Source organism: Nycticebus coucang, chromosome X (genome assembly GCF_027406575.1).
Source record: "Nycticebus coucang isolate mNycCou1 chromosome X, mNycCou1.pri, whole genome shotgun sequence".
Classification (NCBI taxonomy): domain Eukaryota; kingdom Metazoa; phylum Chordata; class Mammalia; order Primates; family Lorisidae; genus Nycticebus; species Nycticebus coucang.
The window spans coordinates 33,047,403-33,072,423 of NC_069804.1; the positions used below are offsets into that span (position 1 = coordinate 33,047,403).

The 25,021-nt window shown below is 34.5% G+C and overlaps 1 protein-coding gene across 6 annotated transcripts in view; it reads right to left on the reverse strand.

Moving 5' to 3' along the window:
• The window catches only part of DMD (dystrophin), a 2,416,375-nt gene that overhangs the window by 1,542,811 nt on the left and 848,543 nt on the right, over nt 1-25,021 (reverse strand). For all 6 annotated transcript variants that reach the window (XM_053581215.1, XM_053581214.1, XM_053581218.1 and 3 more), the window contains 2 exons: nt 20,968-21,091; nt 4,581-4,668 (listed from right to left, as the gene is read on the reverse strand). In XM_053581215.1, the coding sequence (XP_053437190.1) occupies nt 4,581-4,668; nt 20,968-21,091 (212 nt within the window). The remainder of the gene's footprint in view (nt 1-4,580; nt 4,669-20,967; nt 21,092-25,021) is intronic.

The following is a 25,021-nucleotide window of genomic DNA, read 5'->3' on the forward strand; positions in this document are numbered from 1 at the left end:
AAACATTTCCTTAATGTGATTGTCTTAAGGCTCTTAATTAACACAGAAAATATAAGAATTTGAAAATGAAGCATAACTTAATGTAGAAAGCACAACTAACTCCTATAATAGACAATTATAGTATTTCCTCTAGAAATTATAGTGAAACTATTTTATAGAATAAAGAAGGTAAACATGAGCTATGCTTATATAAGTTTTCAAATAAATATTTTGACAGACTATTTTGGGGTAATGTCAATCTTAACAAGGAAAATCAATTTATTCAAAGTAGGCCTTTTTTTGTTACACCTGACTGATAAGGAGATTGCGCATGCTCATGTAGGAACGCTCTTTTAGAAAAATAAGAATACAGCATACATGTGTATAGGAATAAAACTACACATGCAATTTTGATTCTAGACAGTCCTAAAATTCCATAATCTCAAAACTAGATTGAAAAGCCTTTGTTCTGAAGTAAACAGGATCGGTTAAAACAAACTTTTCCACTCATTAATCATGTCTCCACTGGGTGCAAAAATATACTTAGTTAGAGGGGATGAACAATACTCGATAGCACAGCAAAGTGATCCTAATCGATAAGTTAGGATATACTTTAAAATAATTAAAATGGTGGAATTGTAATGTTCCTAATACAAAGAAATGGAAAATCCCTGAAGGGATGGACACCCCAGCTACCCTGATTTGATTAACTCAATTGTATACCTGTATCAAAACATCACATGTATCTTATGAAGATATTCAACTATTATGCACTCATAACAATTAAAAATGAAAGAAAACCAACTTGTCAAAATTAAATCTTTGGGAAAAGATTTGGAAAAATAAAAAACAAATGTTCAAAATTAAATCTTTGGAAAACATTATTAATTAGATAGAAACTGTTACATAATGGCTAAACTTTTCCAAATTTTTAAATACTGAAACCATTTTTGCATTGAAAGAAAGAAATGTATAAAAGACCTTAGAGAAGCTTATATCTCTTTTTACAGGTGAGCAAATAGAAGTGTGAAACTTCCCTTTCAATATAAGTATATAATATTATATACTTATATTCAGTAGATAAGCCTACTTATCTTACATATTAACAATAAGCTTCATGAAGATTATATGTACACAAAAATGTACTCAGTACGAAGAGGTACTCTCTACCATCCAATATTCTGTCAAACATATCCAACCAATTGATGTTGACATAGGAATAGTAAATTAATTTTCAGGCTAGTTCAAACAAAAAGTACAGCTAAGAGACAGAACAGTTAAAATTATAGCAAAATTCCATCCCAAAATGCCAGAGATAAGTTTTTAGTTAACAGTCTCTCTTTTAGTAGCTTCTCTTTTTAGTCTATGATCGTGAAAGATCACTTATACTCTGACCAAAAGAACTAGGACATCCATAAGGAAAACGTCCATGTATAGATTTAAAGTATACAAGAAATTCTAGAAACTCTTTCTGATTAAAAATATCCAAATAAATTAATAAGAACTTCTTACTGTCTGTATATTTTTCAAATATCTATTACTGCAAAATTCACAATATAATTAATATTAAGTGTTTCAGCATTTTGCCTACAACTCTTTGCATTTGATTACGAACAGTCAAAATGAAAATTATCTTCAAACTGATCATTACTTCCATGTGACCCTGCAAAACTGAACATGTTTTTTGACACAGTGTTTTTAGAACACACAATTGATTTTTAACAATACTTTGCAACATCTAATGGGGGTCACTACTACATGGAAACCATGGTAAATTTTAACACCCCATCCTGCTCCATTTCTTAAATTCTTTCAGGATGTTGCTTTGAGATGAATGGTATTAAATCTTCATTGTTTCACAGATATTTACAAACAGACAAAAGTGATTTAATTTTATATCTAATGTGCTATTTTGGGTCATAAGTAAGTAAAATGTAAGTAAAGGGTAAGTTATGAGAAATTTTTATCTATGTCTCAGAGTTCATTTGGAAGGCAAAGAGTTCCAAAATTATTCTACATTTTTTAAAAAAGTAATTTAATCTTAAGACAAATTCTTTTAAGTAGAAAATTCCATTTGCTATGAATGTACTAATACATATGAAATAGTTTATAAAATTTTTTCTTTAAAATATAATAGCTATACTTAGGCTATTCTTCCATAACACTTGAGTATATGTTAAAGGTTTTCATTGTGGTATGTACATATACAACTTACATATAAATTCATATACACATATATTCATATGTGTATTAGTAGCATATTATTATAACATTGTACAAGAGGGATTTACCTTTATCTTAATTGTAATGGGAAATATAGGTGGTTAAAAGGAACACTCATTTATATGAGGTCCTAAAGGAAGTACAGTGATTCAACGTTCATTTCCTTTTTATAAATAGAAGGGCAAGAATACATATGTCATGCATGGTTGTGAGTTTCATTATAAGTCTGTAGCCCAAACTTGAAAAAGAATATTATAGACCTATACATTTAAGAGCTTTACTGACATAACTATTGGAAATACTGGTTTAGAGAAAGCTTAATTTGTCTTTCAGTTGTATAAGCTGCAGTACCAAACTCCAGTTCTTGGCTCCATGCTAGAGGAATTATGAAAAATCAGGGTTAGTTTTCCTTCTGAAAAACACCTGGAGTAGTATGCCAGGCACTTCCTGTGCCTCTTCTGTATTTTTCAATTTGCACAAATACAAAACATAAATATTATGTAACTTGTCCTTTGAAAGATAAAATAAAGGAATAAGAAGAAAAGTTAACATATTTAAGTCTATCCTTTTAGCAATTATGCAGATAGTTTTATTTAATGGAGAAGTAAAACGATGGTCTTAAATAGTTGTTCTGGTTATGGCACAAACATGAGTCTAATCATATATCAGTTGACCATATCATCACTGACAGAACAAATGGGTAGCTTAAAATCCCATCAATAGAATCAACCAAACAAGAATTTCTCAAATCGTACCTCCATACCCACTGCTCTTTGCAATCTGCCCAAGTTAGCATTCTCCTTCAGAGATATTACCAGTTATTTTCTAACCAAAATTACAATGCGATTACCTCAATTGCTGCTTTAATTTTGCTTTGCTAAACAGAATTTCTTCAATAAATTGATATTTATTAAGGGGCTATTACATGCTCTGATTTTTCTTTATGTCTTCAAAAATTAGATCTATGAGGACAATAATTTGGAAAATGATTTTGTCACTAGTCACATGATCATTTTAATCCTGTATGTAAAAATAAAAATAACTCCCTTCATTTCTAAACATTTATGTGATTTTTGAATAATTCAGTATATGCTGCTATCTGATGATGGGAGGTGAGGTATGTTTAATATTTAATTGTGACTTGAAACCATTTAAAACTATAGATTTTTCATCAGGCTTATTAAAATAGGAAACTGATAATGTAGCCCTAGGGGGAAATTATTTAACTACAAGAATATTTTTCAGATCACATAATTTTATTTAACATGACTTTGCTATTAAACTCATCCATTAAGCCACCAAGTAACATGCATCCCAACAACCTATTAATATTTTTCATTGTTTATGTTTGTTAATGTGTTAACCCAATTCTTAGCTGTCATATTAGCTTGTTTTCACTTTTAACCAAATACAGTCATGGTGCTCATTATAAGAAGAAAATGAATTGATTTCCTAGGAAGATTATTGAACTTTTTAATGCCAACATAGCAATTAAGGGAAAAATAATTCATACACAGAATCTATGCCCCAGAATGCATACAGATTCTGGAAAAAGGTGACAACAATAACATTTGTCATATTTGTTTATAATACCCTTTGTAAACATATCTTTTGTAAAATGAAAAATTGTCTTGTTTTGAACTAGCATTATCCCTGATTTTCAGAAAATTATTTTTATCTGCAAAAGAATACAGTTGTATACCAATCGCAATTTGAAAGAGGCTTGTTTACATTTCATGTCAATGACAAAATTTATACAGATAGCTTTTGAGCCACTAAATGTTAGCAAAGGTTAACTTTAATTTATTCTTTAAAAGAAAAACAACACTTTGCTAGCTTTGTGCTTTTATCGTCCTCCATAAAAAGTTAGTTAAAACAATAAAGGTTACTCTGAGGATACTTTTTTTAAATGAGAGAAAGAGATAAAAAGTAACATAGAAAAATGTTAAATATATTATTCGGCAACTATGACACATAAGTTTAATCTTTTTAGAAAAATATGTTGCAAAAATTATTTAAAATCAGATTTAAATTAATTTTACATATATTATATGATTGCTCATATTAGCAAATATTTCTGCAAACCAAGATTTCTGTAAGTATTTGGACAAATGCTAACAGAAATTACATTAAAATTTACTTCTCTCCACTGAATTGATAAAATATTCTACTACATCCCATTTTCTTCTAGTGGACTCAAAGTTGAGTTTCTCTTAATAATTTTCTTAGCATTGAGAAAGAATAATAAATACATACAAACTATTCTTAATTTAAATTTGCATTCAAGGTCTTGTCTGATATAATTCAGCTGATAAATATGAACCTATGTGTTTATCAAATCCCTAAGAAGATTATCTAAATCAACTCCGTGTAATTACCATTCACCATCTGTTCCACCAGGGCCTGAGCTGATCTGCTGGCGTCTTGCAGTTTTCTGAACTTCTCGGCTTTTTCTCGTTCTATGGCCTGCAGCATGATAGCAAAGGTGAGTATTTCAATACAAGGATTGTGAATCTACACAGCAATTATAACTTCTATGTGCCCTTTCGAGCCTTAAGATATTTCATTCTGTCAGCTTATCAAGTGAATCTTAGGACTTTTTACTCAACTCTTTTGGCATCAAAGCATCAAAATGGCAATGAAAGCATAAGCTATTTTCATCCTTATTTCCCACTATTTTAGTAAAAAATTTCTATTCTTAACTTTTTTACATTATAGCTTCTGATGCATTGCAATCATTATTACATCGCACTGCAAAAACAGACAAACCATAACCATGACAGAGAAAATGTCAGATCGCTAAAATGGAATACCTTTTATATATTCCCTGAAATTACTCTTAAAAACAGAAGATACAATATTAAAACTCAATTTGAAATCAGTGTAACCTGGCTTATTGTACCCTCAATGAATCCCCAACTATAAAAACAAACAAACAAACAAAAAAAAACTCAATTTGAGAATCTAGTCAGTATTAAATGGAGAATAGTACATGCACATAAATAATCTTAGCAGAAAAAGCTTATATTTAAATACAAGACTGTAGGCTAATTTTGATTATAAAAATAGTCAAAGTATTCCTATTTTCATGGAAAACTAGTTTAAATTTCAGAGAGCTTTCTAAATTCCTTTTTTAATCCTCCTAAATATGGTTAACTTTTGAACAACAGATACACAAAAATTTAAATGAACAAAATCTGGCATTACACACTTTAGATTTGAATTAGTAATATCTCTACAGATACACAAATTTTAAACTATGATGCAACAGAACTACGTTAATATGATCATTAAAGAGATGGGGCCTTAACTCTATATATGTCTTAATACCTAACTATTCAAAGAAAAAGAAAGCAATTAACATATAGTAAAAGCAACACTTTTGTACCTAAAGGATTGCATTACAAAAAAGGTATCACTTGAGTTTGAGGTATGATACTATTCTACATCAGACTACTTTCAAAACTTTATATAGATCTACAGGCATTTTAGCAAGTATCTCCAGATGTAATATTAGAATACACTTAGGAGGGCATATAATAGATGTATGTATGCTCTGCAGTAGTGTTGAGTAGAAATTTGCCCAAAGATAAAAACGCTGGATATCTGTGTTGTATGGTAAGACATACAAAAACCACATGTGGGTAATGAACAGTTGAAAGGTGGCTAGTATGACTGAGTAAATAAATACTTAATTCAATCTGATGACATTTATTTCAACTAATTTCAATTTCAATTTAAAAAGTGTCTTTTTAAATAAAGACAGGTAAATAGAGATATAAATACAGATAATACAAAGATATCAAGAATACTTTCAGAAAAATAAGTGATCATCTACATTATTTCTCAAGTATATAAAGTAATAGAAATGCATATAAAACAATCCATGTATTTTTACATATCTGAAAATATTTTCTAATTTAAAGAAATAGCTACAAATCCATAAAAGGTGGTTTTTTAAAATTTATTTTAAAGACTTTCATAAGTGGGATACCATACACTATCTGACCTTCAAGGCTTGATATAAAGCCATAGTAATCAAGACAGTTGTGGTATGGGCAAGTAAACAGAATGCAACAGAATAGAGAGCCCAGAAATACACCCACATAAATATAAGCAAGTGAAATTTGACAAAGCAGCAAAGGCAATACAATGGAGAAAAAAGTCTTAACATATGGTGCCGGAACATCTCAAAATTCACATGTAAAAAGCTGAATCTAGACATGGACATTATACGCCTCATGAAAATTAACTCAAAATGGATGACAGACTCAAATATAAAACACAAAACTATAGAACTCCTAGAAAATAACATAGGAGAAAAGTCCAGATGACCTTGATTTCTGTGATAACTTCCTAGGCATAATACCAAAGGGATGGTCCACAAAAGAATAAGTTAAACATCACTAAAATTAAAAGAATTCTGCTCTGTGAAAGATGCAATCTAGTGAATGAAAAAAAAAAAAAAGCCACAGACTGGGAGAAAATTCTTGTAAAAGACATATCCAAGAAAGAACTCTTATCCAACATATACAAGGAACTCTTAAAATAATGAGAAAACAAATGACCCAATTAAAAATGGGCAAAATTCCTCAACTGACACCTCACTGAAGCAGATGTAAAGATGGGACAAACAAACAAATGACAATACGCTTACATGGGGACAGTAAAATAATCATTGCCAAGGGCTATGTGGAAGGAGGGACGAATAGGCAGAGCATAGAGAATTTTAGGAGTGAAAATACTCCCTTTGCTACTAAGAGCAGTAAATGCCATTGTCATTTTGTTCCAACTCACAGAACGTTCAATGCCCGAAGTGAACATTAATATAAAAACTGTGAACTATGGATGAGGATGATGAGTCAATGTAGGTTCATCTACTGTAACAAATGTACCACTCTGGTGGGGTATGTTGATAAGGGGGCAAGCTATGTATAATATGTGTGGAAACGGGGGCAGGGTATGAAATATTTCTGTACCTTCTTCTCAACTTTTCTACGAACCGAAAATTAGTCTAAAAATAAAGTACCTTAATATATCAGAAAATCTTTCATGATGAGGATTATTAGATTTCATATCAAGAGTACAAAATGCTAAAAGATCCAGTCATCAATAAAATAAACTCTAATCAGGAACAACTCTAATATAAAAAAATACTCATTAAAAGAACAAATAAGGGCAGTGCCTGTGGCTCAGTGGGTAAGGCGCCGGCCCCAAATACCGAGGGTGGCGGGTACAAACCCGGCCCCGGCCAAACTGCAACCAAAAAATAGCCGGGCGTTGTGGCGGGCGCCTGTAGTCCCAGCTACTCGGGAGGCTGAGGCAAGAGAATCGCTTAAGCCCAGGAGTTGGAGGTTGCTGTGAGCTGTGTGAGGCCACAGCACTCTACCGAGGGCCATAAAGTGAGACTCTGTCTCTACAAAAAAAATAATAATAAAATAAAAGAACAAATAAATGAAGAGTGAAACACTAAAGTGATAGTCTTGTTTTATTTTTAAATACGTATAGCCTAGCTGTGAAATATGTTATGCTGTGAAGGAGAGCAAATGAAAAGTCAGTTTCACCTCGTATGAAGGTGATAGACACATTTTAATATCTCAGATTCCCCTTGAAAATTTCTAAATACACAGATTATGGCGTTTTGTCATTATATGCTCCCAGGATCCCATTTCAATTAGCAGGTGAGACTTCTGGGTTGTCTTGAAATTCAGTTTCATAAAGAGAGTATTATATTGTCTCTCCAAACATGTGGACAAGGGAACGTTCTATTTTGCTGGTGGAACCGAAAAGGCCATGAAAACACTGTAGTTACAACATCTATTTAATGGTAAGATCCCAGAGGAAACTCCAAAATTTACATTTTCTCAACTCTTCAACTTTTGTTTTCTAAATTCTCTGTCCCTAGCAGCTCATGGTATACTTGTTTTTCAAAACTTACATTTCTTCTCATTAAAAAAAAATATAATACATGTCACCTGTCAAACAGTTCAAGAACTTTAGAAGAGAAAAAAAATTACATTTAAATGAATCTACAACCATCAAGAAAGACAGGAGGATTTGAGATGTCCCAAATTTGAACTACATCAGGAAAAAAAGAGAGAGGAAAACAAAAACTAAAATAAATACTTATGCCACAAGATAATATAAGAAAAGGACAATGAAAACAAACTGAGCAAACTGGTATTCTTTGAGTTAAAGAGTTACCCTCTCCCATCAGAGTGATTTCTATTTTACCCACAGAGTTGTTGCCTTTTATTTTTTACATGAAATGATATAAAAGGTAAAATCAGAACACCATCTGGTGAGGTTTGAGGGAATTAGAAAACGAAATGAATTTTGTTACACTATACATCAGATTATAGTTTATGCACATTATTTCACATATATTAATAACAACTGTGAGCTAGAAGGAATCAACATTACTTAATTCCATTTTATACGAAAGAAAATTTCACATCAATAAAATTAATTACATATTGAAGATCATAAAATTAGAAAGTTTTAGCTCCAATGTTAGAACTGCTCTACTATTTACAATTTTAGCTCTCTTTCAGACATACTCTCCTGCTTCAAGGATTATTTCAATGGACATTAACCAAATAGGCTTGAGAAAACATCTAACAGTGAAGGTGAGCTTTTCGTTGGGATGTAGTCAGGGATATTTAAGTATTTAACCAGTAATTCAATATAGATGCTACAACGTCAGCAGGAACAGAAGGAATGCCTATTCACTCACAAGGGACACTGGTGGTCTGTAGGCTGATTATCAACCCTATAGGGCTCAAGCAAACTGCATAACTGATGCATAGAGACAAACACAGAGCCTAGAAAATAGCAGTTCACAGCCTCTGCAGACTCGTCAATGCTCAAATGATTCTGTGGCTTCTGTTAAGTCACCCCCACGTAAAGAGGAATATTGGAAAATGAAGAGGATGATGTGCCTTGAAGAGTGGGAACAAGATGAAAGTTCACAGAAAGTTCATTGCAGACATAGCTGTGTGTGGTTTATTTAAAAGGAATAAAACTTTGGGGTAGCAAGGGAAGTCAAATAAGGTAAAGAAAAATTTAGGAGTCACTTTTTGCTCAGTTGGTTTGATTCCTGTCTTTACTACTTCCTAGCCATTTAACCTTGGTAAAGTGATTCAACCTTTCTGAGCCTCAACTTTTTATGTAAAATAACAATAAAGATACCTACCATCCAGGGCTTCTGAGGGTATTAAAAAGCTTTGTCATTGACTTCCCAAAGTGAGATCAATGTGAGAATACAAACAGCTAGGTTATAGTATTTGCATTTGTTAGGTAGAGTCCCTCTTGGAATTGTGTTTCACACGCAAAAGTTGTGCCATATACACTTACACGGTGCTCATTAAGTGGGAGCACACCAATTTCCTCCCTCCTTCTCCGTCCCTCATTCTCCCCGCCCCCAAGTTAAATTGCACTGAGTAGTCCTCTTATATGGGCATGTATTACATTGTCTTCAGCCTTCGTATTAGTATTGAGTACATCAGATATTAGCTTTTACATTCTTGTGATGCTTTACCAAGAAGAATATGGCCCACCTCCACTCAGGTTAATACAAAAGATGTAAAGTCACATCATTTTTTATGGATGAATAGTATCCCACGGTATACATATACTACAGTTTGTTAATCCATTCCTGGGTTGATGGACATTTAGATTGTTTCCATATTTCAGTGATTCTAAATTGAGCTGTGATAAACATCTAGTGTAAATGTCTTTATGATAGAATGATTTTTTTTTTCTTCTGAGTAGATGCCTAGTAATGGGATTGCAGGATCAAATGGGAGGTCTAATTTGAGTTCTTTGAAGATTCTACATACTTCTTTCCAAAGATGATGTATTAGTTTGCAGTCTCACCAACAGTGTAAAAGTGTTCCCCTCTCTCTACATCTGTAAAGCATTGTCATTAATTTATTTCCCAAAGTGAATTTTTTTTTTTTAGTAAAATGGGAGACTAGGAATAATTAAGATGGGAAAAAATGGCATGGCATAAAATGAGACTATAGTAGACAAACTGGAATGTGTGTTCATTCTAATTTAATGTGATTTCAATAATCTTAAAATGTTTAGTAATTTCTCATCATCCACTTCCCTGCTATAACCACTACCCAATCTACACATGTAACAAAATTGTACATGTACCCTCCAATAACTTTATATAAAGAAGAAAAAAAGAGTTTGGGAAAAATATTGGACAGAAGAGCTAATTAGAGTAACTTGCTCGTGGAAATGTGTGAGAAATACATAAATAATTGCATATAAAAAGTGTTAAGAAAGTTGACCAAATAAACATCACTGAAAGTCCCCATTTCTCCTGGGATCTAGCCATGCATGTATTTGTCCTCCAATGAAATATTAATATATGAAAATATAGTTTAATATATTAAAATAGATCAGATCAGTGATCTTTCATCTTCCTTCATTTTCTAACAGAAACATACATAAAATGTACCCCCCAAAAAGTAACAACCAAAAACAAACTGTGAAGAGAAGTATTTTGCTGGAAAAGGGAAGAATATTCCTTACTTTAATGTCTCATTCCAATGGGGTCTTCAGGGACTGACACCACCAAAAGGGGTTTTAGTACATCTGTTTAAGTGGGACAATAGAACATGCAAATACAAACCACCAGTGGGGTCAGTACCTACCCCCTACATTGCAATGCGACTGTTAGGAGTTGTGGGCTACAGAGGATGAACACTGGCCTTCCATGGGTCTATGTTGCAATGTGAAAGCTGGTTTAAAAAAAAAAAAAAATCTTCCCCTTACGCCTATTCCCTTACTCAGTACCATCAAAATTGCTGTTATCAATATCACACTGGCCTCTACACAAACTATATTCATTGGCTGATTCTCAGTCCTCAGCTTATCTAATACCATAATTTGATTCAGAGAATTCTTTTTTCTTCTTAGAGTTATATATTAATTTGGCTTCCTGAAATAAAGGCAATTCCTGGGTTATGAATAAGATAGATTCTGTAGGTTTATTTTTATGTTTGGTTTTGTTTTATTGTTGGGGATTCATTGAGGGTACAAAGAACCATGTTACATTGATTGCATTTGTTAGGAAAAGTCCCACTTATAATTGTGTCCTGCCCCTAAGGTGTGTCACACCATGACCCCTCAACCCCCTCCCACCTTCCCTCTCTTCACTCCTCCATTGCCCCATCTACCACCATGTTCTAGGTCATCCATTTTCCTCATATCAGGATTGAGTATTGGATTCTTGCTTCTCCATTCTTCTGATATTTACTAAGAAGAATGTGTTCTACTTCCATCCAGGTTAATACAAAAGATGTAAATTCTCTATCTTTTTAGTGGCTGAATAGTATTCCATAGCATACATATACCACAGCTTATTAATGCATTCCTGGGTTAGTGGGCATATAGGTTGTTTCCACAATATGGCAATTGTAGCTTGAGCTGCAATAAACTGTCTAGTGCATACGTCCTTATGATATAAAGGATTTTTATTCTGGGTAGATGCCCAGTAATGGGATTGCAGGATCATAGGGGAGGTGTAGTTTGAGTTCTTTGAGGATTCTCCACACATCTTTCCAAAAAATTTGTATTTGTAGTTCCACCAGCAGTGTAAAAGTGTTCCCTTCTCTCCACATCCAGGCCAGCATTGTCAGCTTTGAGATTTTGTGATATGTGCCTTTCTCACTGGGGTTCAGTGACATCTCAGGGTAGCTTTGATTTGCATTTCTCTGGTAATTAGGGATGATTAGCATTCTTTCACATGCTTCTTAGCCATTGGTCTGTCTTTTTTACAGAAGGTTCTACTCATCTCTCTTGCCCATTGATATATGGGATTGTTGGCTTTTTTCATGTGGATTAATTTGAGTTCTCTATAGATCCTAGTTATCAAACTTTTGTCTGATTCAAAATATGCAAATATCCTTTCCCATTGTGTAGGTTGTCTATTTGCTTTGGTTGTTGTCTCCTTAGCTGTACAGAAGCTTTTCAGTTTAATGAAGTCCCATTTGTTTATTTTTGTTCTTGTTGCATTTGCCACTGACTCTTCTTTATAAAGTCTTTCCCCAGGCCAATAACTTCAAGTGTGTTTTCCCCACACTTTCTTCTAGTATTTTTATGGCTTCATGCCTTAGATTTAGATCTTTCATCCATCTTGAATCAATTTTAGTGAGTGGAGAAAGGTGCAGGTCCAGTTTCAGTCTTTTACATGGGTTATCCAGTTCTCCTAGCACCATTTATTGAATAAGAATTCTTTTCCCCAGTGTATGTTCTTGCTTGGTTTATTGAAGATTAGGTGGCTATCAGATGTTAGTTTCACCTCATGGTTTTCTATTCAGTTTCTGATGTCTATGTCTCTATTTTTGTGCCAAGACCATGCTGTTTTGATCACTATGGTCTTGTAATACAGCCTAAAGTCTGGTAGGCTGATGCTTCTGGCTTTGTTTTTATTACTATGAATTGCCTTAGCTATACGGGTTTTTTTCTGGTTCCATACAAAACAAAGAATTACTTTTTCCAAGTCTTCAAAGTATGATGTTGGTATTTCAGTGGGGATTGCATTGAATCTGCAAATTGCTTTGGGAAGTATAGACATTTTAACAATGTTGATTCTTCTCAGCCATGAGCACAATATGTTCTTCCACTTGTTAATATCTCCTTCTCTACAAATCAGTAGCCTTTGTATATGCAAATAATAGCCAAGATGAGAAGCTAATCAAGGACACAATTCCCTTCAGAGTAGCTTCCAAGGAAATGAAATACCTAGGAATATACGTAACAAAAGAGGTGAAGGACTTCTATAAAGAAAATTAGCAAACACTAAGAAAGGTTTGTCCTTAAGTTGGATTTGTATATAACCATAGGTTAGAATAGGTATCTTAGTGTCTGTTCATAAGTGCAAGTTGTACACAAGTCATATGTTTGCAACTCAGAGACTGCCTGTATTTGTACACAGTTTTCCTCTGACTTCAGGGGCCAAGTCTCAGTCTCCTTTACTCAGTCTCCTTGGTAAATTCCTTATCACCTCCCTTGCTTCTAATTTGGGAATATCTTACGGCTTAATCTATATTTCCCTTTGTTCAGACCCAAAGCTTAGAATTCTTCTTGACCCTTTTTCTCTCAAGTTCACACATTCAATCCATCAGTAAATTCTGTTGAGTTTAACCTCCAAACACATCCAAAAAATGATGTTGTCACTGTACTTTCTACTACCACCCTAGATAAAGCACCCAATCAGCACTTTGGAGTGGGAAGGTGTTTCAAAATAGGTCACTAAATGGACTTTATACTTCAACCTTTGCTTTTTGATTATATATTTTCAGCTCAGCAGGCAGAAAGCCAGTCACAACAGGGGTTAGTTTTAGTACCAATCTAAGTCTCTAGTTCATAGAAAAATCTCAAGTCCTTACCATGGTCCTATCTGATCTTTACTTCCTTAACTCCTCTGAATTTTTCTCCAGCTATTAAACACTTTGATTATTCTGCTGTAGGCACATGCTTGGTTGTTCCCTGACACTACAGGCAGGCTTCTGTGTATTTACTTTTCCTCAGGCTTCAAATGTTCCTATTTTAGTTATCTGTGAATTCCTCACTGTCTCATTAATCTTTTCTTAAATATCACATTTTTAACTTGGCCTGTTAGTGTCTATCTACACACACATTCATACTCACACACACACATTCTCTCTTCCTAGCTAGACATAAAGTGGTCATAGAATCAGCCCATGGGGATTGATGCTGCAAGCTCCATAAAGGAAAAATGGATTAAATGAAATTCTTCTAAAAGCTGCATATTATATTAGGAATTGTGCACATAAGCCTGTTCTCCAGCTCAGTTACTAATGATGATAAACAATTACTCAAGTAGAAAACAGAGTACTAAATACTCTTCCACACATGAAGGATAAATAGAATCTTACCGCTCTCTTCTTATTCCATGGCTCGGACATTTTCTCATTCTCTCTCATACCCACACTCCCACATATTTATCTTTATAATTATATATATTATACGCACACACACATACACTCTTTCCCCTTGTTTTCAAGATCAAGAGTATCAATTAAACACTCTTCATCCATGGCCTCCACTTTCTTCTATGTATTTTCATTTATTAAAATGTTACTGACCAGTAATGAGTTACCTGGTAATTATGGATGTTTTCTGCATAAAATTTCCAGGCAGCAGTGTGTTGAGATGTAAGAGTTGCTAAGTGATTTGGTATTATGAGCAGCTAAGAGATGAGGAGGGGAGAAAGAATAAAATAGGCTGAATTTGGGACAACTGGGAATTAGACTGGGAGAAATGAATCAGGTAACAGCTGCCATGTTAACACATGGTTGGCCAACAATTTTACGCAGAAACTATCCATGCTACTGGATAACTCACGACTGGTCAGCAATGTGTTAATACAACCTTAGCCCAAGTATTTATAGTCAAATTTCAGTCTGCACTACTATACAGGAAGTTCTTTTTTGAAAGTCATCAATTTCCTTCTTGCCTGGGACAGGGCTTCCTACAGCATTAAGTCCTGATATCTACAACAACTTCCTTGAACTCCCCTTTATTATGAAAATGTCTCTGCCTCTGACATTAGCACCTTTCTCTAATCTTTCTTTCTTCCTTGGGAAACTTGTACAGCTGTTTTATGAATGTCTGTTTTTCTATATATCTCTGTTTATCATATATGTACATATATTTTAATTGAAAAAGAATCCATATTTTATAATGAAACAGTTTTGAAATTATTTTATCCATATAGATTAAACATTTTACTCAATATGATTATCATATGTTTAGAAGTTACCCTCAGATTCTAAAGTATTTAGTACACGAAATCAAGTAAAGTATATAAAGCTAAAGAAGACATCTGTGAAACATTCCATTAGAAATTTGTTCTTATTTACAAAATAAGGGCTCATGAAAAACCTTAGAGATCATAAGGAAATTATGAATTCAAAAGGTGTCACTAAAAGTACAAAATGAAAGGCAGTTGAATTGTATAATATTATAATATAAAGAAAAAAGAAACAAAAGTAAAATAATTTGAAGCAAAGTGTACAAAAAGGAAAAGTTCACTAATTATTTACTAAGTTGATTACAAAACCCTTTATTACCTCTCTTGCTCCATTTTCATTGGCATCTCTCAAAAGCCTCCTCCTCTCATGACATCTTCTCTAATAAGATGAAAGAAAGTTCTAGATTCCCAGTTCTACCTTAACTTTAACATAATTAATATTCTGTTCACTTACCATTCTATAAAGAAAAGTAATTTATTCACTCAAATGTTTTTTCAGAAGTTGTTATATCCTTTATACTGGTTACAGAGACTGTTTTAAAATGTGCCTGCAGAGCTTCAAAAAGCACTTATTTTTATAGTCAAATATTTATTGGGTTGTGTACTAAGCAGTACATTAGACACTGGGATACCAAAACGAAAAGCAAAACAAAGAAGCAAAAAACAAAAACCAATTAAGAGTCGGTCCTTGAATCCTAGAAACCAACAATTGAAGCAATGTGACCATGGCTGGAAATGAGTTTGAGAAAGTAAGCAGGAATCAGATCATTGTAGGCTTCATGAGGGCAATATGGATGCAGCCAAAGACCACTAGGAGCATCCCTATAGATCAACACAGTTAGGTAATTTTACATGCTATAATAAGAGAGACAGCATGTAACAGGGAACTACGGGCTGTCTCTCTAAGAGGATTAGAAAAAGCTTATTATAGGATTTGGGCTTGTGTTAGGTGATGTGGGGATCAAGGAAGCAGGACTTTGTTTTGATTGGATGCTGTAAGCGAGTGAGGTTAATTCTATGATTGAGTGTCTAAAGAAATTCAACTAGATGGCAGAAAGATGATAACAAGACTACAGCTATGATTAGTAAAAAAGCATAACCTGTCTTAGTAATTAAGATGAAGGATACTGGATCATTTGGTGTGGTTTGGACAATGCTATTCTTTTTTCTTTTCTTCTGTATTCAAATACCATTACAAAATGGTCTTATTTTTATTTTGATTCATCATGACCATGAAGAAGTCTTGTCTATTATTGGGATTTTTTTAGCAAGTTTTCACATTTGACAGGAGGACATCACCGACTAGCTGGAACTACCAAGGCAGTATCTAGCACTCCAAAACTGAACTGAAGTGCCACGCCAGCTCCTAGCTATCAGTAACTGCTTTCATCTTTCTCAAATGATTATAAACAGAGACATAACAAGATCACACTTATGTTTTAATAAGCTCGCTTTGGCAGAGGTGATGTGAAAACTTCTAAAGGAATTCAAAATTAGTAGCAGAGAAGACCAGTTAGGGGATTGTCATCTGAAACAGAAGCCAGCCATGATATTAGCTTTAATCAGGATTGTGGTGATGGGGATAGAGAGAAGTGGATAGTCTCCAGAGCTGTTAAAGGAGCAGGATTAATCGAACTGGTCAAAGAGTAGACTTGTGAGTGGTAGAAAAACATCTAGGTGACCCAGTTAGCATTCAAATTTCTGGGTTAGGGTGCTTGAAGAGAGAAGGGAAAGAGAAAGCATAAAGGGGGGGCAGAGAGATGAAGTTTACTTCATCTAAAATTTTCAGGAAAACATTTGATTAAAGTTGTCTATCTGGCAATTAGATATATTGTCCTGAGCTTTAAAAAGAAGATATGAGCGAGTGGTGTATATCTGGAGAAGTGAGAAAATAGATGGTATCTGAATAGGAATGAATGAAGACATCCAGAGAAGAAAAACAGGGGAAGGAATGTGGAGAACGTTAATGTTACCAGAAAACTGTAACAGATCATCAACAGTGTAAAAGAGATGATCAGTATGTAATTGTATCCCTTCAGCCAAGGGAGAAAAGAATTTCATGAAAGAAGAAGTTAATAGTGTCTGGCTCTACAGAAAGCTTGAGTTAAGATAAGGCCCATATGTCTTTCATGTGTGTTTGTAGGAGAGGAAGATTTTCTCAAAGATGAAAAATCGACTGGCCAGCTTGAAGGCCCAGAAAATAGAGATTAAAGATATGGATGTGTAGATTAATGGAATTCAGTTTCTTAGTTCATAGACAATGATGCTACAGAGAAAGAGAGAGAGAGAGAGGTCTTAACTATTAATAGCTAAAGTACAGCCTCTTTTATAAAGGTAGATGGAAAGAAAGCCTATGAGCACAAGTCTACAGCATTTGCAAAATATTATTTTAACGAAAGTAGAAGGCAAAGTCATCTACTGTGAATGGTAGGGAAGGCTTTGGGAGATCCGCAAAATCTTGAAATAATTGTGGAGAGAAACTGAGGAGAAAATTTCCTAAGGATGCATGGAAAGCTTCTGCAGAACTAACCACTGATGATTCTGTTAAAATGTGTTATTTCAGAAATGGGGTAATGCCAGGCAGTGACTGCACCTACAGCACGAGCGTGCCAGTGGATGGCTGAATTGAGGAGAATAAGGAATTCAATAAGAGAAATGGAAGCTTTTGGCAATATCAGGAGAGCCCACGTGGATGCTGAGATGACTGAGAATGAGAATACAACTTGAGTGCAAAAGACTGTAAACCTAGAAATGTTTTCAATGAGAAAATAATATAATAAAATGGTGGATGATAAATGGCCCCCATAGGTATGAACCAGAAATAAATAGTTTTTTTTTTTTTTAACATAAAGAAGCAATATTTTTGGAATCGTCCCTGTGAATGAAAGTAGCAATTCTAAAGGAATGAGGTGCAAAAACAGGTTTTAGTCATAGTGGTGATCTGGAGGATAAAAGTGGTATCCATGTATGAATAGAATGAGTATATAGGACAGAAGGCCTGTCTCCAAAGAAAGATTGCAGGAGTGTGGGGAGGCACAAAGAAGAGGAAGTGAGATAGAAAAAAGGGAGTGCAGAAGACCATAGGAAAAAAAGATAAAAGGAAGGCTAGATTAAATAGAGCTACTTGTACTCTGGGTTGTCAATGGATGTTAGAGATAGGAGAAAAGGAAGGTTTCATGAGGCTAAAGATTTCCTCCAGAACTTAGTAAAAAGTTGATTTGACCCTAACAGCTTAGTAGGGAAGGCTTTTCAGAAACCTTGTACAGGCTCCTTATACTTAGACACCTGTCATATCACCTGTTGGCCAGAGGTTACTTTGTTGTTTCATGACTAATTTACATAACCATATTCTCATTTCAATAATTTGAGTAGCTAGAATCTGCTAGTTCAGCTAAAAATGTTGAATCTGGTGACATTTAAGAAATGTGAGAGAGAACATCCAGGTAAAGTCCCCTGGGTCCTAAAATACTGATTCTTAAATCATTACGTGCACAGGAAACACCTGTAGAAATCGTTCCAAAGCACATTCTGCTTCACTGGGTCTGAGACTCCCCATTTCCGACATGCTCACAGATAATGCCAATACTGGTTGTCCAGAGACCATGCCTTGAGTAGAGAAGTTCATTGGAACTCAGTGTTTAAGTAGGAACATTATGATAATTATAAGGATAAAACATGTGGTTAATAGAAAAGGCAGAATCATGCTTGGGTTTAAAAGTTTCAGTCTTGAAAATACATGAAATTGAACTGATAATGACCTGGGATATTCTAACTGGCTAAAAGCACTTTAAGAGAATAAATAAATGAAGGAATTGAGTTAAAAAATGAGTTGGTAATATCGAGCAATTTATAATGTATGTCTAAAAATGAATTAATACCACTCAAGTTCATCAGATGGGCCTCCCATGAGTTCAAAAGAACCTATATAAACTGACAGTTGAAGAAGTAAAAAAATTAATGTATGCATAAGCTGAATATCCATCATCATTACTACATATTTCTCTCAAGGATTTTTAATACATATACATTATATTTAGCTTGAAGGAAATGTCTAGGTAAATCATCTCATGTCCTATTTTAGTAGGCAATTAGGAATGATGTTGTTATTTCAGAAAATGAGAGTTCAAGTTGATAAAGATTACTCACAAGGCATCAGAAAACCACTTCTACAGTATTGTAAATTTTTAACACTTTCAGTCTGCCATGCTGACATTATTGATTAAGTGCAAGTTGCTTCTAGGTAACCATATGATAACAGGAAATTTCTGAATAGACATTCCTGAAATGCTGGAATTCAATTTTCCTTCTACATCAGCGCTGTCTTAAGATAGAGAAATTGAATGATAAACAGATAACTACAGGAATCAGATCAATAAAAAAACATAATTAGCTAATAAATTGCCCAAGGTGATTCATACTTTGAGTGGTTGAATATGTCACATGGGCTTTGAAACTTACAGTATATATTTTCTAATTAATTTTTTATTCATAGAATTTCCCACAAAAAATCATAACAAAGAATATGCCTCTGAAAAAGCATACTTTAATAAAAGACATTTTGCCAATTTTCTATTTAGTATCCTTCATTTTAATTTTTTTTTTTTTTTTGTAGAGACAGAGTCTCACTGTACCGCCCTCGGGTAGAGTGCCGTGGCGTCACACGGCTCACAGCAACCTCTAACTCTTGGGCTTACGCGATTCTCTTGCCTCAGCCTCCCGAGCAGCTGGGACTACAGGTGCCCGCCACAACGCCTGGCTATCTTCATTTTAATTTTAAAACTAAAATATTAATAATATAATCCTATTTCCCATTACTCAAACTATTTAGTTTATTTTAATGCTGACAAAAGCATATCTTATAAAGCTAAGAGAAATTTTAAAATAACATTTCAACTTATACATTTAAGTAGTTAACTCTGAAATATTGACAAAATTATCTCTCCACTTCCCCAAGTAGTCTGAAAAATCGATAACATAGATTATTTTCTCCCAGAGGGTCTTTTATGTTATTGTTATTCTCCAAAAGTTCCAAGCCCACAAGAAACATTAGCTAACATCTGAGATAGTGTTGTATTTGTAAAAATATAATAGATTTTGTAATTCTTGAATAAAATTCTAGAAGGCTAAAGCAGAAGTAATGTGCACAGTCGCGTGGGATCTTTTTATAGCTAAAATTACTGGCATTCATAATATTTGTTTCTTTAACTTTTCCACTGTATAGTATGTACTCTGCCTGCCAGGAATTCTCAACAAACGAGTGCCAATCATATACCCCAAATGCATGTTTTATAATCATTAAAGTTGAAAAATCAAAGCCCTGATAATTTCCTTGATGATGAAGCAGCTGTTATTAAATTAATAAAAATTCCTAGTGTGAAGGTCAAAACTATAATGTCTCAGAAGGAACCAGAAACAGCAAACCATATGTTATCGTAAGTAATATTGAAAAAGGTTGGACATTTTTTAATTTGAAGTAATACACAAGTATCTGAGAAATCTAAATCTATTATAACTTATAGAAAGTATTAATAACTATAAAGAATGATCTTTTAATATAATAAGAATCCTTAGTATTTCTAAGAGTCTGTTCTGCTATTTTATTCAATTTTATTTTACGCTATTCTATTCCATTCCATTCTATTCTACTCTGTTTTGTGTTGAACGCTTGCCAAGGCCTAAACGTGAGGGAACAAAATAATAAATGAAGGGAAATCAATGAGTTCATATTATAAAATTATTAATATACATTTAAGTTAAAGATGATTTATGAAAAGCATTATTAGTCACAATAGAATCCAGAAAGATCTTTCTAAGCTAAACTTTGGTTTTGCTTGCTATCCAAAATATATTAAACAATATTATATCATTGATTTAATCCTATCCACTCCAATAGAATCAGAAACAACAAAGCACAGAGTTTACAAGCAACACAAAATAGGAACATGTATAAAAATTAATGCATAACCTACATTGACTTTTTCTTTAAGGTCTGAGAAGTTGCCTTCCTTCCGATAGATTGCAAATTCAGGACTCTGCAACACAGCTTCTGAGCGAGTAATCCAGCTGTGAAGTTCAGTTATATCGACATCCAACCTAAGACAGCAAAGAATAAAGGTCATTATTTCTTGATTACCTCTTTCTTCTATGTGAAAAAAAAAGCAATTTATCTACATTCATTTCCCTGAGACTCCTGCCCGATGCCCCATTAGTATTAATAGCACTGCTATTTCACCCATAAAAGGTAGACTCAAATTTGGAGTCGTCTTTGATCTAGAGTCTTATAAAATCATGGAGGTCATTTTACTCACCTCAATGCAGCAATCACCTTTGTAGTGTCTCCTATAAGCTATTAAATAGACTCTGCTTGAATGTTTGCACTGTTGGAAAAATTATTTCCCCAATGATCCTTTCTTTTTGGAAATTATTTACAAGAAACTAAAAGTTCTTTTTGGAAATTATTTACAAGAAACTAAAAGTTCTTTTTGGTGGTCCTCATTGAATCACATGTCTGATATTCAGGTATTTCATCTGAATATGTAGTTGCCAAACATATTGACCCTGAGTTTGACCATGTGATTTGCTATAGCAAATGGGATATTAGTAAGAGTAACAGCTTGCCATTGTGGGAAAACAACTATTATAAAAGAAGTCTGCTCACCTTGAGGTGACCATGCTTTTAGGAAATTTGGTCTATTCAGGAAGAAAGGCCACATGGAGGAACATGAGGGACTAGGCATGTGAATAAAGCTTCTGTCACTTGTGACCTATTTCAACTCTAGCTGAAAACAGCCAAATCAGTGCTCACATTGCCACCAGGTAGAGCCAAAGAAAGGCCCAAAGGGCTTTGCCCACATTGCAGAATTGTAAGAAATAATGAATATTTGCTTTCTCAAGCCATCGAGGTTTGAAGTTTTGAGATGGGTTGTTATAGTGCAATGAATGCAATAAATGTATGATGACCTATGTTGCTATTTTTTATATATATATAAAATACACACACACAGAGATATTTAGAGCTACTGGGAATGAAATGTTTACTCTGATCAGTTGACTCAAGTCTATAATAGCCAAGATAAGGAATCAACCTAATTATCTATTAATGAATCAATGAATTAAAAAATCTGTCATATACACACAGTGGAATATTACCAAGCCTTAAAAAATAAGAGCCTGTTATTTTTGACTACATGGATAAAATTGGAGGACATTATGCTAAGTTATACAAGCCAAGCACAGGAAGACAAATACTGTCTGATCTTATTTTTATGTGAAAATCTAAAAGTCGAACTTAGAGAAACAGAACAGAATGTTGGTTGTCAGGAACTGGTGGGGATGGGGAGTGTTTGGGGAGATATTGGCCAATGGATACAAAATTTCAGTTAGGAAAAATAAATTCAAGAAATATATTACATAGTACAATTACAATTATATTACATAGTACAATTACATACTACAATTAATAACATTGTACTGATAGTGGCAAATTGTTAGCTAAGAGGTTTTAAATGTTTTCACCACACAAAATTGGTAAGTATGTATGGCAATGGATATATTAATTAGCTTGATTCAGCAATCCACAATGTATACGTATATCAAAACATTATTTTTACACCATTAATATGTAACATTTTAATTTGTCAACATAAATAATGAATAAATATTAAATTGTTTTAAACTTCAAAAAAAAACACATAGATTTTAGAGGAGTCAAGAATGGGTTGTAATGGGGTAAGATTATCTTGGAATCTCTGAAGCAATTCTGAACGTGTGTACACTTTTCTTTAGAAAGAACTTCTTGCTTATATCCAATACCAATAAAAGTCTATTGAAAAGAATTTAGAGTTGCGCCGTGACCGTGATCAGCTCCCCCCACCCCCCGGACCTCTGTAAGAGCTGTGCTGCCCAGACCTCCATAAGAACTGTGCCATGACCGCGATTGGCCACTGCCCAGACCTTGGTAAGAGCTGCGCCATGACACCCGAAGCACACCCACCCTGCACCCGCCGGGCCTCCGCACGCCCTGACCAGGAATTGCGGAAGCTGCACAACCCCACGTCCTCCTCCTGTACCCTCCCTGCCTCCACACCAGCCCACTTGTCTGACCAGGGACTCTGGTAGCTGCGGGCCCTCTGGAGCCCTCCCTGCCTCTGTGCAGAGCCCTTCTCCTGGCCAGAGACTGCTGGAGTCTTGGGCTCTCTGTGCCAAAGTCACTGGGTGCCAGGCACTCCCAGAACCGTGTGCACCACCCCCAACCCTATTGCTGGATCTGGGTGTGTCACACACTGGAGCTGCCTCCACAACCAAAACTCCCTGGCTGGAGCAGCCCCAGAGGAACTACACAGGGTCACTCCCTACAAAGATCCAGTAACAATAGAGTGATCCCGCTGGGGTCTAATCTTAGAGAGGCACCTCCCCAACTCTGAGGACGGCCGGAGGCAATGGTGAAAAACAATCATGAGGTGAAATCAACAGAAAAACTCTAGCAATATGAATAATCAGAGTAGATCAACTCCCCCAAAGATCAATGGGGCAGACACAGCACAAGATCCCATGCACAAACAAATAGCTGAGATGTCAGAAATTGAATTCAGAATCTGGAGAGCAAATAAGATTGAATTAGAATTCCGAGCAGTAACCCAAAAGATATCTCAAGAATTCAACAAATTCAAAGACCAAATGACCAAAGATTTTGACACATTGAGACAAGAAGTTGCATCCGTCAAAGATCTGAAAAACACAGTAGAATCCCTCAGTAACAGAATGGAGCAAGCAGAAGAAAGGATTTCTGATACTGAAGACAAAGCTTTTGAACACTCCCAAACTCTCAAAGAAGAAGAGAAATGGAGGGCAAAAAGAGATCACTCTCTTAGAGAGCTCTGGGATAATTTGAAGAAAACCAATATTCATCTTATAGGGATCCCCAAAAGCGATGAAGTGGCTTCACAAGGCACAGAGTCTCTTCTCCAAGAGATTATGAATGAGAACTTTCCAGATATGCCAAGAGATTCTGAAATTCAGATAGCAGACAGTTTCAGAATTCCAGCATGACTCAACTCAAATAAGACATCCCCCAGACACATCATAATCAATTTCACTAAAGTTAATATGAAGGAGAAAATCCTGAAAGCAGCCAGTAGAAAGAAAACCATCACCTACAAGGGGAAGAATATTAGAATAACTGCAGATCTCTCTGCTGAAACCTTTCAAGCTAGAAGAGGATGGTCATCGACATTTTATCTCCTAAAACAAAATAACTTTCAACCCAGGATCCTGTACCCAGCTAAACTGAGTTTCATTTATGATGGAGAAATTAAATACTTTAATGACATTCACACATTGAAGAAATTTGCCACAACTAAACCAGCTCTCCACGATATTCTCAGACCTATCCTCCATAAACACCACCAGAATTCTCCACCACAAAATTAAACTCACCCAGAACATTCTGATCAAATTCCAACTTCCACAGTCACAAAAGGATTAAAAATGTACACCGGACTCTTGAAAGGCTTATCAATATTCTCGATTAATGTGAATGATTTAAATTGTCCTCTAAAGAGGCACAGGTTGGCTGACTGGGTACAAAAACTCAAGCCAGATATCTGCTGCATGCAAGAATCACATCTTACATTAAAAGAAAAACACAGACTCAAGGTGAAGGGATAATCATCTATACTCCAGGCAAATGGAAAGCAGAAAAAAGCAGGCGTTGCAATCCTATTCCCAGATGCAATAGGCTTTAAACCAACCAAAATAAGGAAGGATAAGGATGGACACTTCATATTTGCTAAAGGTAATACTCAATATGAGATTTCAATTATTAATATTTATGCACCCAACCAGAATGCACCTCAATTTATAAGAGAAACTCTAACAGACATGAGCAACTTGATTTCCTCCAGTTCCATAGTAGTTAGAGATTTTAACACCCCTTTAGCAGTGCTGGATAGATCCTCCAAAAAGAAGCTAAGCAAAGAAAACTTAGATTTAAACTTAACCATTCAACATCTGGACTTAACATTT